Source organism: Pseudophryne corroboree, chromosome 2 (assembly GCF_028390025.1).
Source record: "Pseudophryne corroboree isolate aPseCor3 chromosome 2, aPseCor3.hap2, whole genome shotgun sequence".
Classification (NCBI taxonomy): Eukaryota; Metazoa; Chordata; class Amphibia; order Anura; family Myobatrachidae; genus Pseudophryne; species Pseudophryne corroboree.
In genome coordinates this window covers 873,992,370-874,004,875 of record NC_086445.1, presented here as the reverse complement: position 1 = coordinate 874,004,875, position 12,506 = coordinate 873,992,370, and the positions used below count along the sequence as shown (strand labels likewise).

At 49.6% G+C, this 12,506-nt stretch overlaps 1 protein-coding gene across 6 annotated transcripts in view; it reads left to right on the top strand.

Moving 5' to 3' along the window:
* GIT1 (GIT ArfGAP 1) overlaps positions 1 to 12,506 on the top strand; it is a 306,604-nt gene that overhangs the window by 126,357 nt on the left and 167,741 nt on the right. For all 6 annotated transcript variants that reach the window (XM_063955944.1, XM_063955946.1, XM_063955942.1 and 3 more), the window contains exon 7: positions 6,859 to 6,953. In XM_063955944.1, the coding sequence (XP_063812014.1) occupies positions 6,859 to 6,953 (95 nt within the window). The remainder of the gene's footprint in view (positions 1 to 6,858; positions 6,954 to 12,506) is intronic.

Sequence of the window (12,506 nt, the reverse complement as noted above, 5' to 3'; positions counted from 1 at the left end):
CTCCTAGAGAGAAAGTATATTTTAGGTTTTTTATTTTACAGTGAGATCTGCTGGCAACAGACTCACTGCTGCGAGGGACTAAGGGGAGAAGAAGCGAACCTACCTAACTGGTGGTAGCTTGGGCTTCTTAGGCTACTGGACACCATTAGCTCCAGAGGGATCGACCGCATGGAACCGGCCATTGATGTTCGGTCCCGGAGCCGCGCCGCCGGCCCCCTTACAGAGCCAGAAGCAAGAAGAGTCCGGAAAATCGGCGGCAGAAGACATCAGTCTTCACCAAGGTAGCGCACAGCACTGCAGCTGTGCGCCATTGCTCCTCATACACACTTCACACTCCGGTCACTGAGGGTGCAGGGCGCTGTGGGGGGGGCGCCCTGAGCAGCAATAAAACACCTTGGCTGGCAAATATATCACAATATATAGCCCCAGAGGCTATATATGTGATAAATACCCCTGCCAGAATCCATTAAAAAGCGGGAGAAAAGTCAGCAGAAAAAGGGGCGGAGCTATCTCCCTCAGCACACTGGCGCCATTTCTCCCTCACAGCTCCGCTGGAAGGAAGCTCCCTGGCTCTCCCCTGCAGTCTACACTACAGAAAGGGTAAAAAAGAGAGGGGGGGCACTAAATTTAGGCGCAATATACATATAGCAGCTATAAGGGGATATAATTTAGTTAATCCCTGTATTATATAGCGCTCTGGTGTGTGCTGGCATACTCTCTCTCTGTCTCCCCAAAGGGCTTTGTGGGGTCCTGTCTTCTGTCAGAGCATTCCCTGTGTGTGTGTGGTGTGTCGGTACGGCTGTGTCGACATGTTTGATGTGGAGGAGGAGCAGGTGCCTATAAATGTGTTGTCACCCCCTGCGGGGCAGACACCTGAGTGGATGGACTTGTGGAAGGAATTACGTGAAAGTGTTGACTCCTTACATAAAAAATTTGACGACATGCCAAATGCGGGACAGCCGGCTTCTCAGCTCGTGCCTGCCCAGACGTCTCAAAGGCCATCAGGGGCTCTAAAACGCCCGCTACCTCAGATGGCAGACACAGATGTCGACACGGATACTGATACCAGTGTCGACGACGAAGAGACTAATGTTATGTCCAGTAGGGCCACTCGTTACATGATTGAGGCAATGAAAAATGTTTTACACATTTCTGATGTGACCCCAGGTACCACAAAAAAGGGTATTATGTTTGGAGAGAAAAAACTCCCAGTAGTTTTTCCCCCTTCTGAAGAATTAAATGAAGTGTGTGAAGTAGCGTGGGCTTGCCCAGATAAAAAATTGGTAATTTCTAAAAAGTTACTAATGGCGTACCCTTTCCCGCCAGAGGATAGGTCACGTTGGGAAACACCCCCTAAGGTGGATAAAGCGCTTACACGCTTATCAAAAAAGGTGGCACTACCGTCTCCGGATACGGCCGCCCTGAAGGAGCCTGCTGATAGGAAGCAGGAGGCTCTCCTGAAGGCTATATATATACACACTGGTATTATACTGAGACCAGCTATTGCTTCAGCATGGATGTGCAGTGCTGCTGCTGCATGGTCAGATTCCCTGTCAGAAAACATTGACACCCTAGAAAGGGACACTATATTGCTAAACATAGAGCATATTAAAGACGCTGTCTTATACATGAGAGATGCATAGCGGGATATTTGCCGGATGGCATCTAAAATAAGTGCACTGTCCATTTCTGCCAGGAGAGGGTTATGGACTCGGCAGTGGACAGGTGATGCAGATTCTAAAAGGCACATGGAAGTTTTGCCTTATAAGGGTGAGGAGTTGTTCGGGGATGATCTTTCAGACCTAGTGTCCACAGCAACGGCTGGAAAGTCAGCATTTTTACCACATGTCCCCTCACAACCAAAGAAAGTGCCGTATTATCAGGTTACAGTCCTTTCGTCCCCAAAAGAGCAGGCGGGGTAGAGGCGCGTCCTTTCTGCCCAGAGGCAGAGGTAGGGGAAAAAAGCTGCAGCATACAGCTAGTTCCCAGGAACAAAAGTCCTCCCCCGCTTCTTCTTCTTCTTCTAAGTCTGCCGCATGACGCTGGGGCTCAACAGGCGGAGCCAGGTACGGTGGGGGCCCGTCTCAAAAACTTCAGCAATCAGTGGGCTTGCTCACAAGTAGATCCCTGGATCCTTCAAGTGGTATCTCAGGGGTACAGGCTGGAATTCGAGACATTTCCCCCCCGCCGTTTCCTCAAATCTGCCTTGCCAACAACTCCCTCAGGCAGGGAGGCTGTGATAGAGGCAATTCACAAGCTGTATTCCCAGCAGGTGATAGTCAAGGTGCCCCTACTTCAACAAGGACGGGGTTACTATTCCACAATGTTTGTGGTACCGAAACCGGACGGTTCGGTGAGACCCATTTTAAATTTGAAATCCTTGAACACATATATAAAAAAATTCAAGTTCAAGATGGAATCGCTCAGGGCTGTTATTGCAAGCCTGGAAGAGGGGGATTACATGGTATCACTGGACATCAAGGATGCTTACCTGCATGTCCCCATTTACCATCCTCAGCAGGAGTACCTCAGATTTGTGGTACAGGATTGTCATTACCAATTCCAGACGTTGCCGTTCGGCCTGTCCACGGCACCGAGGGTATTTACCAAGGTAATGGCCGAAATGATGATACTCCTTTGAATAAAGGGAGTTTTAATTATCCCATACTTGGACGATCTCCTGATAAAGGCGAGGTCCAGGGAGCAGTTGTTGGTCGGGGTAGCACTATCTCGGAAGGTGCTACAACTGCACGGTTGGATTCTAAATATTCCAAAGTCACAGCTGGTCCCTACGACACGTCTACTGTTCCTGGGGATGGTTCTGGACACAGTCCAGAAAAAAGTGTTTCTCCCAGAGGAAAAAGCCAAGGAGCTGTCATCTCTAGTCAGAGGCCTCCTGAAACCAAAACAGGTGTCGGTGCGTCACTGCACGCGAGTCCTGGGAAAGATGGTAGCTTCCTACGAAGCAATTCCATTCGGCAGGTTCCATGCCAGAACCTTTCAGTGGGACCTGTTGGACCAATGGTCCGGATCGCATCTTCAAATGCATCGGCTGATAACCCTGTCTCCACGGACCAGGGTGTCTCTGCTGTGGTGGCTGCAGAGTGCTCATCTCAGAGAGGGACGCAGATTCGGCATACAGGACTGGGTCCTGGTGACCACGGATGCCAGCCTTCGAGGCTGGGGGGCAGTCACACAGGGAAGAAACTTCCAAGGACTATGGTCAAGTCGGGAGACTTCCCTACACATAAATGTTCTGGAACTAAGGGCAATTTACAATGCCCTAAGTCAGGCAAAACCCCTGCTTCAAAACCAGCCGGTACTGATCCAGTCAGACAACATCACGGCGGTCGCCCATGTAAACCGACAGGGCGGCACGAGAAGCAGGACGGCGATGGCAGAAGCCACAAGGATTCTCCGATGGGCCGAAAATCACGTGTTAGCACTGTCAGCAGTGTTCATTCCGGGAGTGGACAACTGGGAAGCAGACTTCCTCAGCAGGCACGACCTCCACCCGGGAGAGTGGGGACTTCATCCAGAAGTCTTCCAACTGATTGTAAACCGTTGGGAAAGGCCACAGGTGGACATGATGGCGTCCCGCATAAACAAAAAGCTAAAAAAGTATTGCGCCAGGTCAAGAGACCCGCAGGCGATAGCTGTGGACGCTCTAGTGACACCGTGGGTGTACCGGTCGGTTTATGTGTTCCCTCCTCTTCCTCTCATACCAAAGGTACTGAGGATAATAAGGAGAAGAGGAGTAAGAACTATACTCATTGTTCCGGATTGGCCAAGAAGAGCTTGGTACCGGGAACTTCAAGAAATGATGTCAGAGGACCCATGGTCTCTGCTGCTCAGACAGGACCTGCTGCAGCAGGAGCCCTGTCTGTTCCAAGACTTACCGCGGCTGCGTTTGATGGCATGGCGGTTGAACACCGGATCCTGAAGGAAAAGGGCATTCCGGAGGAAGTCATTCCTACGCTGATTAAAGCTAGGAAAGAAGTAACCGCAAAAACATTATCACTGCATATGGCGAAAATATGTTGCGTGGTGTGAGGCCAGGAAGGCCCCAACGGAAGAATTTCAGCTGGGTCGTTTCCTGCACTTTCTACAGTCAGGGGTGACTATGGGCCTATAATTGGGTTCCATTAAGGTCCAGATTTCGGCTCTTTCGATTTTCTTCCAGAAAGAACTGGCTTCACTACCTGAAGTTCAAACTTTTGTTAAGGGAGTGCTGCATATTCAGCCCCCTTTTGTGCCTCCAGTGGCACCTTGGGATCTCAACGTGGTGTTGGATTTCCTAAAGTCACATTGGTTTGAGCCACTTAAGACCGTGGATTTGAAGTATCTCACGTGAAAAGTGGTCATGTTGTTGGCCTTGGCTTCGGCCAGGCGTGTATCAGAATTGGCGGCTTTGTCATGTAAAAGCCCTTATCTGATTTTCCATATGGATAGGGCAGAATTGAGGACTCGTCCTCAGTTTCTCCCTAAGGTGGTATCAGCTTTTCACTTGAACCAACCTATTGTTGTGCCTGCGGCTACTAGGGACTTGGAGGACTCCAAGTTACTGGACGTAGTCAGGGCCTTGAAAATTTATGTTTCCAGGACAGCTGGAGTCAGGAAGACTGACTCGCTATTTATCCTGTATGCACCCAACAAACTGGGTGCTCCTGCTTCGAAGCAGACTATTGCTCGCTGGATTTGTAGCACAATTCAGCTTGCGCATTCTGCGGCTGGCCTGCCGCAGCCTAAATCTGTGAAAGCCCATTCCACGAGGAAGGTGGGCTCTTCTTGGGCGGCTGCCCGAGGGGTCTCGGCTTTACAACTTTGCCGAGCTGCTACTTGGTCAGGGGCAAACACGTTTGCAAAATTCTACAAATTTGATACCCTGGCTGAGGAGGACCTTGAGTTCTCTCATTCGGTGCTGCAGAGTCATCCGCACTCTCCCGCCCGTTTGGGAGCTTTGGTATAATCCCCATGGTCCTTACAGAGTCCCAGCATCCACTTAGGGCGTTAGAGAAAATAAGATTTTACTCACCGGTAAATCTATTTCTCGTAGTCCGTAGTGGATGCTGGGCGCCCGTCCCACGTGCGGACTGTCTGCAATGCTTGTATATAGTTATTGTTACCTAAAGGGTTATTGTTGAGCCATCTGTTGAGAGGCTCTGTTATGTTCATACTGCTAACTGGGTATAATATCACGAGTTATACGGTGTGATTGGTGTGGCTGGTATGAGTCTTACCCGGGATTCAAAATCCTTCCTCATTGTGTCAGCTCTTCCGGGCACAGTATCCTAACTGAGGTCTGGAGGAGGGTCATAGTTGGAGGAGCCAGTGCACACCAGTTAGTCCTAAAGCTTTCTTAGTTGTGCCCAGTCTCCTGCGGAGCCGCTATTCCCCATGGTCCTTACGGAGTCCCAGCATCCACTACGGACTACGAGAAATAGATTTACCGGTGAGTAAAATCTTATTTTTTTTCTTTTTTTTTTAACCTTTTCATACTTAACGATCCACGTGGACTACGATTGGAACGGTAAAGTATGCCGAGCGAAGCGGTAGCGGAGCGAAGGCACCATGCCCGAAGCATGGCGAGCCATGCGAGGGGACGCGGTGCACTAATTGGGGTTCCCGGTCACTCTATGAAGAAAACGACACCAAAAAAACATAAAAAACTCATGTCGTCCTTTTTCCATGTCGACCTTGTTCCTGTCGACGTTTTGTCCATGTCGACCTTTTGTCCATGTCGACCCAAGGTGTGTCGACCAATTGGCGTCGACCTAAGGTGTGTCGACCTTTGTGCTGTCGACCCTCAGTCCCAGACCCAGTAATAGAGAGGGACGGACCGCAAAGGGGAAAGGTAAAGCACTTTTTAAATAGTTAAAAAAAACAAAAAACAATAAATTTCTCAACATTAAACTTAAAATGTATGTTTAATTTAGTTTCCAAAGAATTCTTGATGTTTGTTTAAAGAAGTCATGTTTTTTGTTTACGGGCCTAATTCAGACCTGATCACTCGCTAGGGGTTTTATGCAGTCCTGCGTTCGCATAGTCGCCACCCACAGGGGAGTGTATTTTAGCTGTGCAAGTGTGCTAACGCATGTGTAGTGTAGCAGAGCTGTACAAACAGATTTTGTGCAGTCTCTGAGTAGCCCAGGACTTACTCAGCTGCTGCGATCACTTCAGCCTGTCCGGAACCAGAATTGACATCAACACCCGCCCTGCAAACGCTTGGGAATGCCTGCGTTTTTCTGACCACTCCCTGAAAACGGTCAGTTGACACCCACAAACACCTTCTTCCTGTCAGTCTCCTTACGAACGCCCGTGTGAATGGATCCTTCGCACAAACCCATCGCTGAGCGGCGATCCGCTTTGTACCCGTGCGACGCGCCTGCGCATTGCGGTGCATACGCATGCGCAGTTTAGACCTGATCGCCCACTGTACGGAAATGCAGCCTAGCGATCAGGTCTGAATTAGGCCCTAAGTTCAGTGCTCCTGCACATGTTTGATAACTTTATCCCCGACCCCTTGCCCCTCTTAAAGAAAAAAAAAAAAAAAAAATTCTCCTTGATATTAATTAGTATTGTTTTTTTTATACCCTACATTGTGTTATGCTATGTTTATAGCGAATGTCCAGTGGATCCTGGGTCGGTAATCGGAGCCAGCAGCTAGACATTTTAGTTTTGTTTTTTTTTTTACCTGTCTTTTGCTGTTTGTACAAATTTGTTATAGGGGTCCTATGCTTATCTTTTGTTTTGTACCTTATGTTTATGTGCGTTAATAAAATAAATAAAATAAAATGTTGTTTTGTTTATGGTCATTGTCTATACAGTATGTCTGAGCGGAGACCTCATGTCTTGCAGGCAGGCAGGTCACCATGATCTCGCAGACAGATTGGTGGAGTGTCAGTATGAACTTACAGATAGGCTGGCCTTCTATCTATGTGGGCGAAAGCCAGGTGAGTAGTCACACAGCCAAATAAGACAGGATTATGTGCCTTTAGAGCTATCATAACAATGTTAGCCCATATATTATATATACATTTTAGTCATATGATGTTGAGTGCACACTTCTTATATGCTCAAGTCCTTGTTTTCTCTAACGTCCTAGAGGATGCTGGGGACTCCGTAAGGACCATGGGGTATAGACGGGCTCCGCAGGAGACATGGGCACTATAAAGAACTTTAGAATGGGTGTGCACTGGCTCCTCCCTCTATTCCCCTCCTCCAGACCTCAGGTAGTTCCTGTGCCCAGAGGAGACTGGGTGCATCACAGGGAGCTCTCCTGAGTTTCTCTGAAAAAAGAATTTTGTTAGGTTTTTTATTTTCAGGGAGCACTGCTGGCAACAGGCTCCCTGCATCGTGGGACTGAGGAGAGAGAAGCAGACCTACTTAAGTGATAGGCTCTGCTTCTTAGGCTACTGGACACCATTAGCTCCAGAGGGAGTCGGAACGCAGGTCTCCCCTCGCTGTTCGTCCCAGAGCCGCGCCGCAGTCCTCCTCGCAGAGTCGGAAGATAGAAGCCGGGTGAGTAAAAGAAGAAAAGAAGACTTCAAAGGCGGCAGAAGACTTCAGATCTTCCCTGAGGTAAGCCGCTGCGCGCCATTGCTCCCACACAACACACACTAGCAGGCACTGATGGGTGCAGGGCGCAGGGGGGGGGCGCCCTGGGCAGCAATATAAACCTCTAAGGCTGGCATATGAGTATTATAGGCTGCGGAGTCAGTAGTTATATAAATCCCCCGCCAGTATTCTAAAATTGAGCGGGACCGAAGCCCGTCGCTGGAGGGGGCGGAGCTTGGTCCCACAGCACTAACCAGCGCCATTTTCTCCACAGAGCACTGCAGAGAAGCTGGCTCCCCGGACTCTCCCCTGCTGAACACGGTGACACAGGGCAAAAAAAGAGGGGGGGGGGGGGCACTTGTAAGGCGCAGTGAGTGTATTATACATAATTATATAAAAAAGCGCTATATATTCTGGGAATTTGTTTTCCAGTGTCAGTTGGCGCTGGGTGTGTGCTGGCATACTCTCTCTCTGTCTCTCCTAAGGGCCATATTGGGGGTCTATCTCCAGATAAATATCCCTGTGTGTGTGGGGGTGTCGGTACGAGTGTGTCGGCATGTCTGAAGTGGAAGGCTCATCTAAGGAGGAGGTGAAGCAGATGATTGTGGTGTCTCCGTCGGCAACGCCGACACCTGATTGGTTGGACATGTGGACTGTTTTAAATGCAAATGTGACCTTATTGCATAAGAGGTTGGACAAAGCAGAGTCCAGGGAAAAAGCAGGGAGTCAATCCATGGCTTTGACTGTGTCACAGGGCCCTTCAGGGTCTCAAAAACGTTCTCTATCCCAAATAGCAGACACTGATACCGACACGGATTCTGACTCCAGTGTCGACTATGATGATGCAAGGTTACACCCAAGGGTGGCCAAAAGTATTCATTATATGATTATTGCAATAAAAGATGTTTTGCATATCACAGATGAACCCTCGGTCCTTGACACGAGGGTGCGCATCTATAAGGAAAAGAAACCTGAGGTAACCTTTCCCCCATCTCATGAGCTGAACGAGTTATTTGAAAAAGCTTGGGAAACTCCAGACAAAAAACTGCAGATTCCCAAGAGGATTCTTATGGCGTATCCTTTCCCTGCACAGGACAGGGTACGGTGGGAATCCTCGCCCAGGGTGGACAAGGCTTTAACGCGCTTGTCCAAGAAGGTGGCGCTACTGTCTCCTGACACGGCAGCCCTCAAGGTTCCTGCTGATCGCAGACAGGAAACTACCTTAAAATCTATTTATACACATACGGGGGCTTTACTCAGACCGGCAATAGCATCGGCATAGGTATGTAGCGTGGTTGCAGCTTGGACAGATACCTTGTCAGCTGACATTGATACCCTAGATAGGGATACCATTTTATTGACCTTAGGTCACATTAAAGACGCAGTCTTATATATGAGAGACGCTCAGAGAGTCGTTGGGCTGCTAGGTTCAAGAGCCAATGCCATGGGGATTTCTGCCAGGCGAGCCCTGTGGACCCGCCAATGGACGGGTGATGCCGACTCAAAGAAGCATATGGAGGTTTTACCTTACAAGGGTGAAGTTTTTATTTGGGGAAGGTCTCGCGGACCTGGTTTCCACAGCTACCGCGGGTAAATCTACTTTTTTGCCTTTTGTTCCCCCACAGCAAAAGAAAACTCCACAATATCAGATGCAGTCCTTTTGGTCGCATAAGTCCAGAAGAGGTCGGGGCTCATCCTTCCTCGCTAGAGGTAAGGGTAGAGGAAAGAGAACGCCTGCTTCGGCTAGCTCCCAGGAACAGAAGTCCTCCCCGGCTTCTACTAAATCCACCGCATGATGCTCCACTGAGGGAGTCCGCACCGATGGGGGCACGTCTTCGACTCTTCAGCCAGGTCTGGGTTCTGTCAGACGTGGATCCTTGGGCGATGGAAATTGTATCCCAAGGCTACAAATTAGAATTCGAAGAGGTGCCCCCTCGCTGATTTTTCAAATCGGCTTTGCCAGCTTCTCCCCCAGAGAGGGAAGTAGTGTTAGCTGCAATTCAAAAGCTGTGTCAACAGCAAGTGATTGTCACGGTTCCCCTAGTCCAACAGGGAAAAGGGTACTATTCAACCCTGTTCGTGGTCCTGAAGCCGGATGGCTCGGTTAGACCCATTTTAAATCTGAAATCCCTAAACCTGTACTTGAAAAAGTTCAAATTCAAGATGGAATCGCTCCGGGCAGTGATCTCCAGTCTGGAAGGGGGGGATTTTATCGTGTCACTGGACATAAAGGATGCATACCTTCATGTCCCCATATATCCTCCTTATCAGAAGTACCTGAGATTCGCTGTACAGGACTGTCATTACCAGTTTCAGACGTTGCCGTTTGGGCTTTCCACGGCCCCGAGGATTTTCACCAAGGTGATGGCGGAGATGATGGTGCTCCTGCGCATTCAGGGAGTCACAATTATCCCGTACTTGGACGATCTCCTGATAAAAGCGAGATCAATTGCTGAAAAGCGTGTCACTCTCCCTGAGAGTGCTACAACAACACTGTTGGATTCTAAATCTGTCAGAGTCGCAATTGATTCCAACGACTTGACTATCATTCCCAGGCATGATTCTTGACACTGAACAGAAGAGGGTTTTTCTCCCAATGGAAAAAGCCCAGGACCTCCAGAACATGGTCAGAGACCTGCTAAAACCAAAAAGAGTTTCGGTTCATCAATGCACTCGAGTTCTGTGAAAAATGGTGGCAGCCTACGAGGCCATCCCCTTCGGCAGGTTTCATGCGAGGACATTTCAGTGGGACCTTCTGGACAAGTGGTCGGGGTCCCATCTACAAATACATCCGAAAATAAGCCTGTCCCCCAGGGCCAGGGTGTCTCTCCTGTGGTGGCTGCAGAGTGCTCACCTTCTAGAGGGTTGCAGATTCGGCGTTCAAGACTGGGTTCTGATAACCACGGACGCGAGCCTCCGAGGATGGGGAGCAGTCACACAAGGAAGAAATTTTCAGGGACTATGGTCAAGCCAGGAGGCTTGCCTGCACATCAACGTACTGGAATTGAGGGCCATATACAACGGCCTACGACAAGCGGAGAATCTTCTTAGCGACCTACCAGTTCTGGTTCAATCAGACAACGTCACAGCAGTGGCTCATGTAAACCGCCAAGGCGGGACAAGGAGCAGAGTGGCAGTGGCGGAAGCCACCAGGATTCTTCGCTGGGCGGAAAATCACGTAAGAGCTCTGTCAGCAGTCTTCATTCCGGGAGTGGACAACTGGGAAGCAGACTTCCTCAGCAGACACGATCTCCATCCAGGAGAGTGGGGACTTCATCAAGAAGTTTTTGCAGAGATAACAAGTCTTTGGGGACTTCCTCAAATAGACATGATGGCATCACGCCTCAACAAGAAGCTTCGGAGGTATTGTGCCAGGTCAAGGGACCCTCAGGCAGTAGCGGTGGACGCCCTGGTGACACCATGGGTGTTTCTGTCGGTCTATGTGTTCCCTCCTCTTCCTCTCTGTCACAACTGAGGGCCTGAGCTGACGGGAGGCAGCCTCAGTTGTAGGGGCTGAGATGTACCGGAACCTGGGAGGTTGTATCAGACCCCTGGACATGTAAGTAACATGAATAATAACTGCCCGAAGGCGTGACCACGACAACTTGGATAAAAGTCAATGATGTTTATTATGACAACTCCGCAACACAGCAGCAGTAAAAGAAAACGTAAAAGTCAGCAAAGAATAAATACAGTTCCTGGGTACTACAGGATGGCAGGAGCCACAGGGCACTGGTAGTGTGAGATAGTTCTTATGATCTTCTAGATGGAAAGTCCTTACCAGGCCCGACTGTAGCAATGGAGATAACCCAGGATTGTGCCAGCTGGTGTTCCAGGAAAAGCTGGGTTGCTGAAGATAAAACAGCTGCTGTGGATACCGGCTGGAACCAGACTGTTGTTAGCACGGAGTGGATACTGGCTGGAACCAGTTAAATAATAAATGAACTTGGGAGCGATGAAATATGAACTGAAATGTAGAACTTGAGAGCGGAGAAATAATAATACCGGTGGAGAGTGGTAAAGTGTAGAAAGGACACCGGCCCTTTAAGGGAAGCTGTACTCTGCTGGAAGCTGAGCTGGAAGCAGGTAATGTTGTAGCTGGAAACAGATGAATCCACAATGGATTGGAGAGTCAGGCTACACCGCAGGTGGAATGCTGGTGCGGGTCTCTATGGTGGAAGTCTTGAGACAGGAGCTGGAACCTGGAAGACAATCACAGGAGAGAGACAAACAGGAACTAGGTTTGACAACCAAAGCACTGACGCCTTCCTTGCTCAGGCACAGTGTATTTATACCTGCAGCAAGGAAGGGATTGGCTAGGCAATTATGCAGATTATCAATACTGAGAACAGATTGGTGGAAATGATCAGCTGACAGAATCCAAGATGGCTGCGCCCATGCAGACACTTGGAGGGAAGTTTGGTTTGTAATCCATGTGGTAATGAAAACAGTAATGGCGGCGCCGGCCACCGGAGACAGGAGGCGCCAGGCTGACAGATGCACATCCAACCACGCGGACACAGCGGAGGCCGCGGCTGACGTAATCGCCACTCAGACACTCTGCATGCAGAAGTTCAGGGACGGCGGCGGAGGCCGCGGGAGACGCCATGCCAGGTGTAATATGGCGTTTACTGTGACAGCGTCCCAGAGCGACAGGAGAGGATACAGGAATGTACACATCAGGATAACAGATGGGATCCGGTCCTGGAGCGCTGAGCCAGCCTTAGGAGGCATCTGATGGGTAAGAAATGGCGTCCAGATACCCGGATCGTGACAGCACCCCCCCCTTTAGGAGTGGCCCCAGGACACTTCTTTGGCTTTTGAGGAAACTTGGAATGGAATCTCCGGACCAAGGCAGGAGCATGGACATCAGAAGCATTGGTCCATGAACGTTCCTCAGGACCATAACCCTTCCAGTCAATAAGATATTGTAGTTGACCGTAACGGTG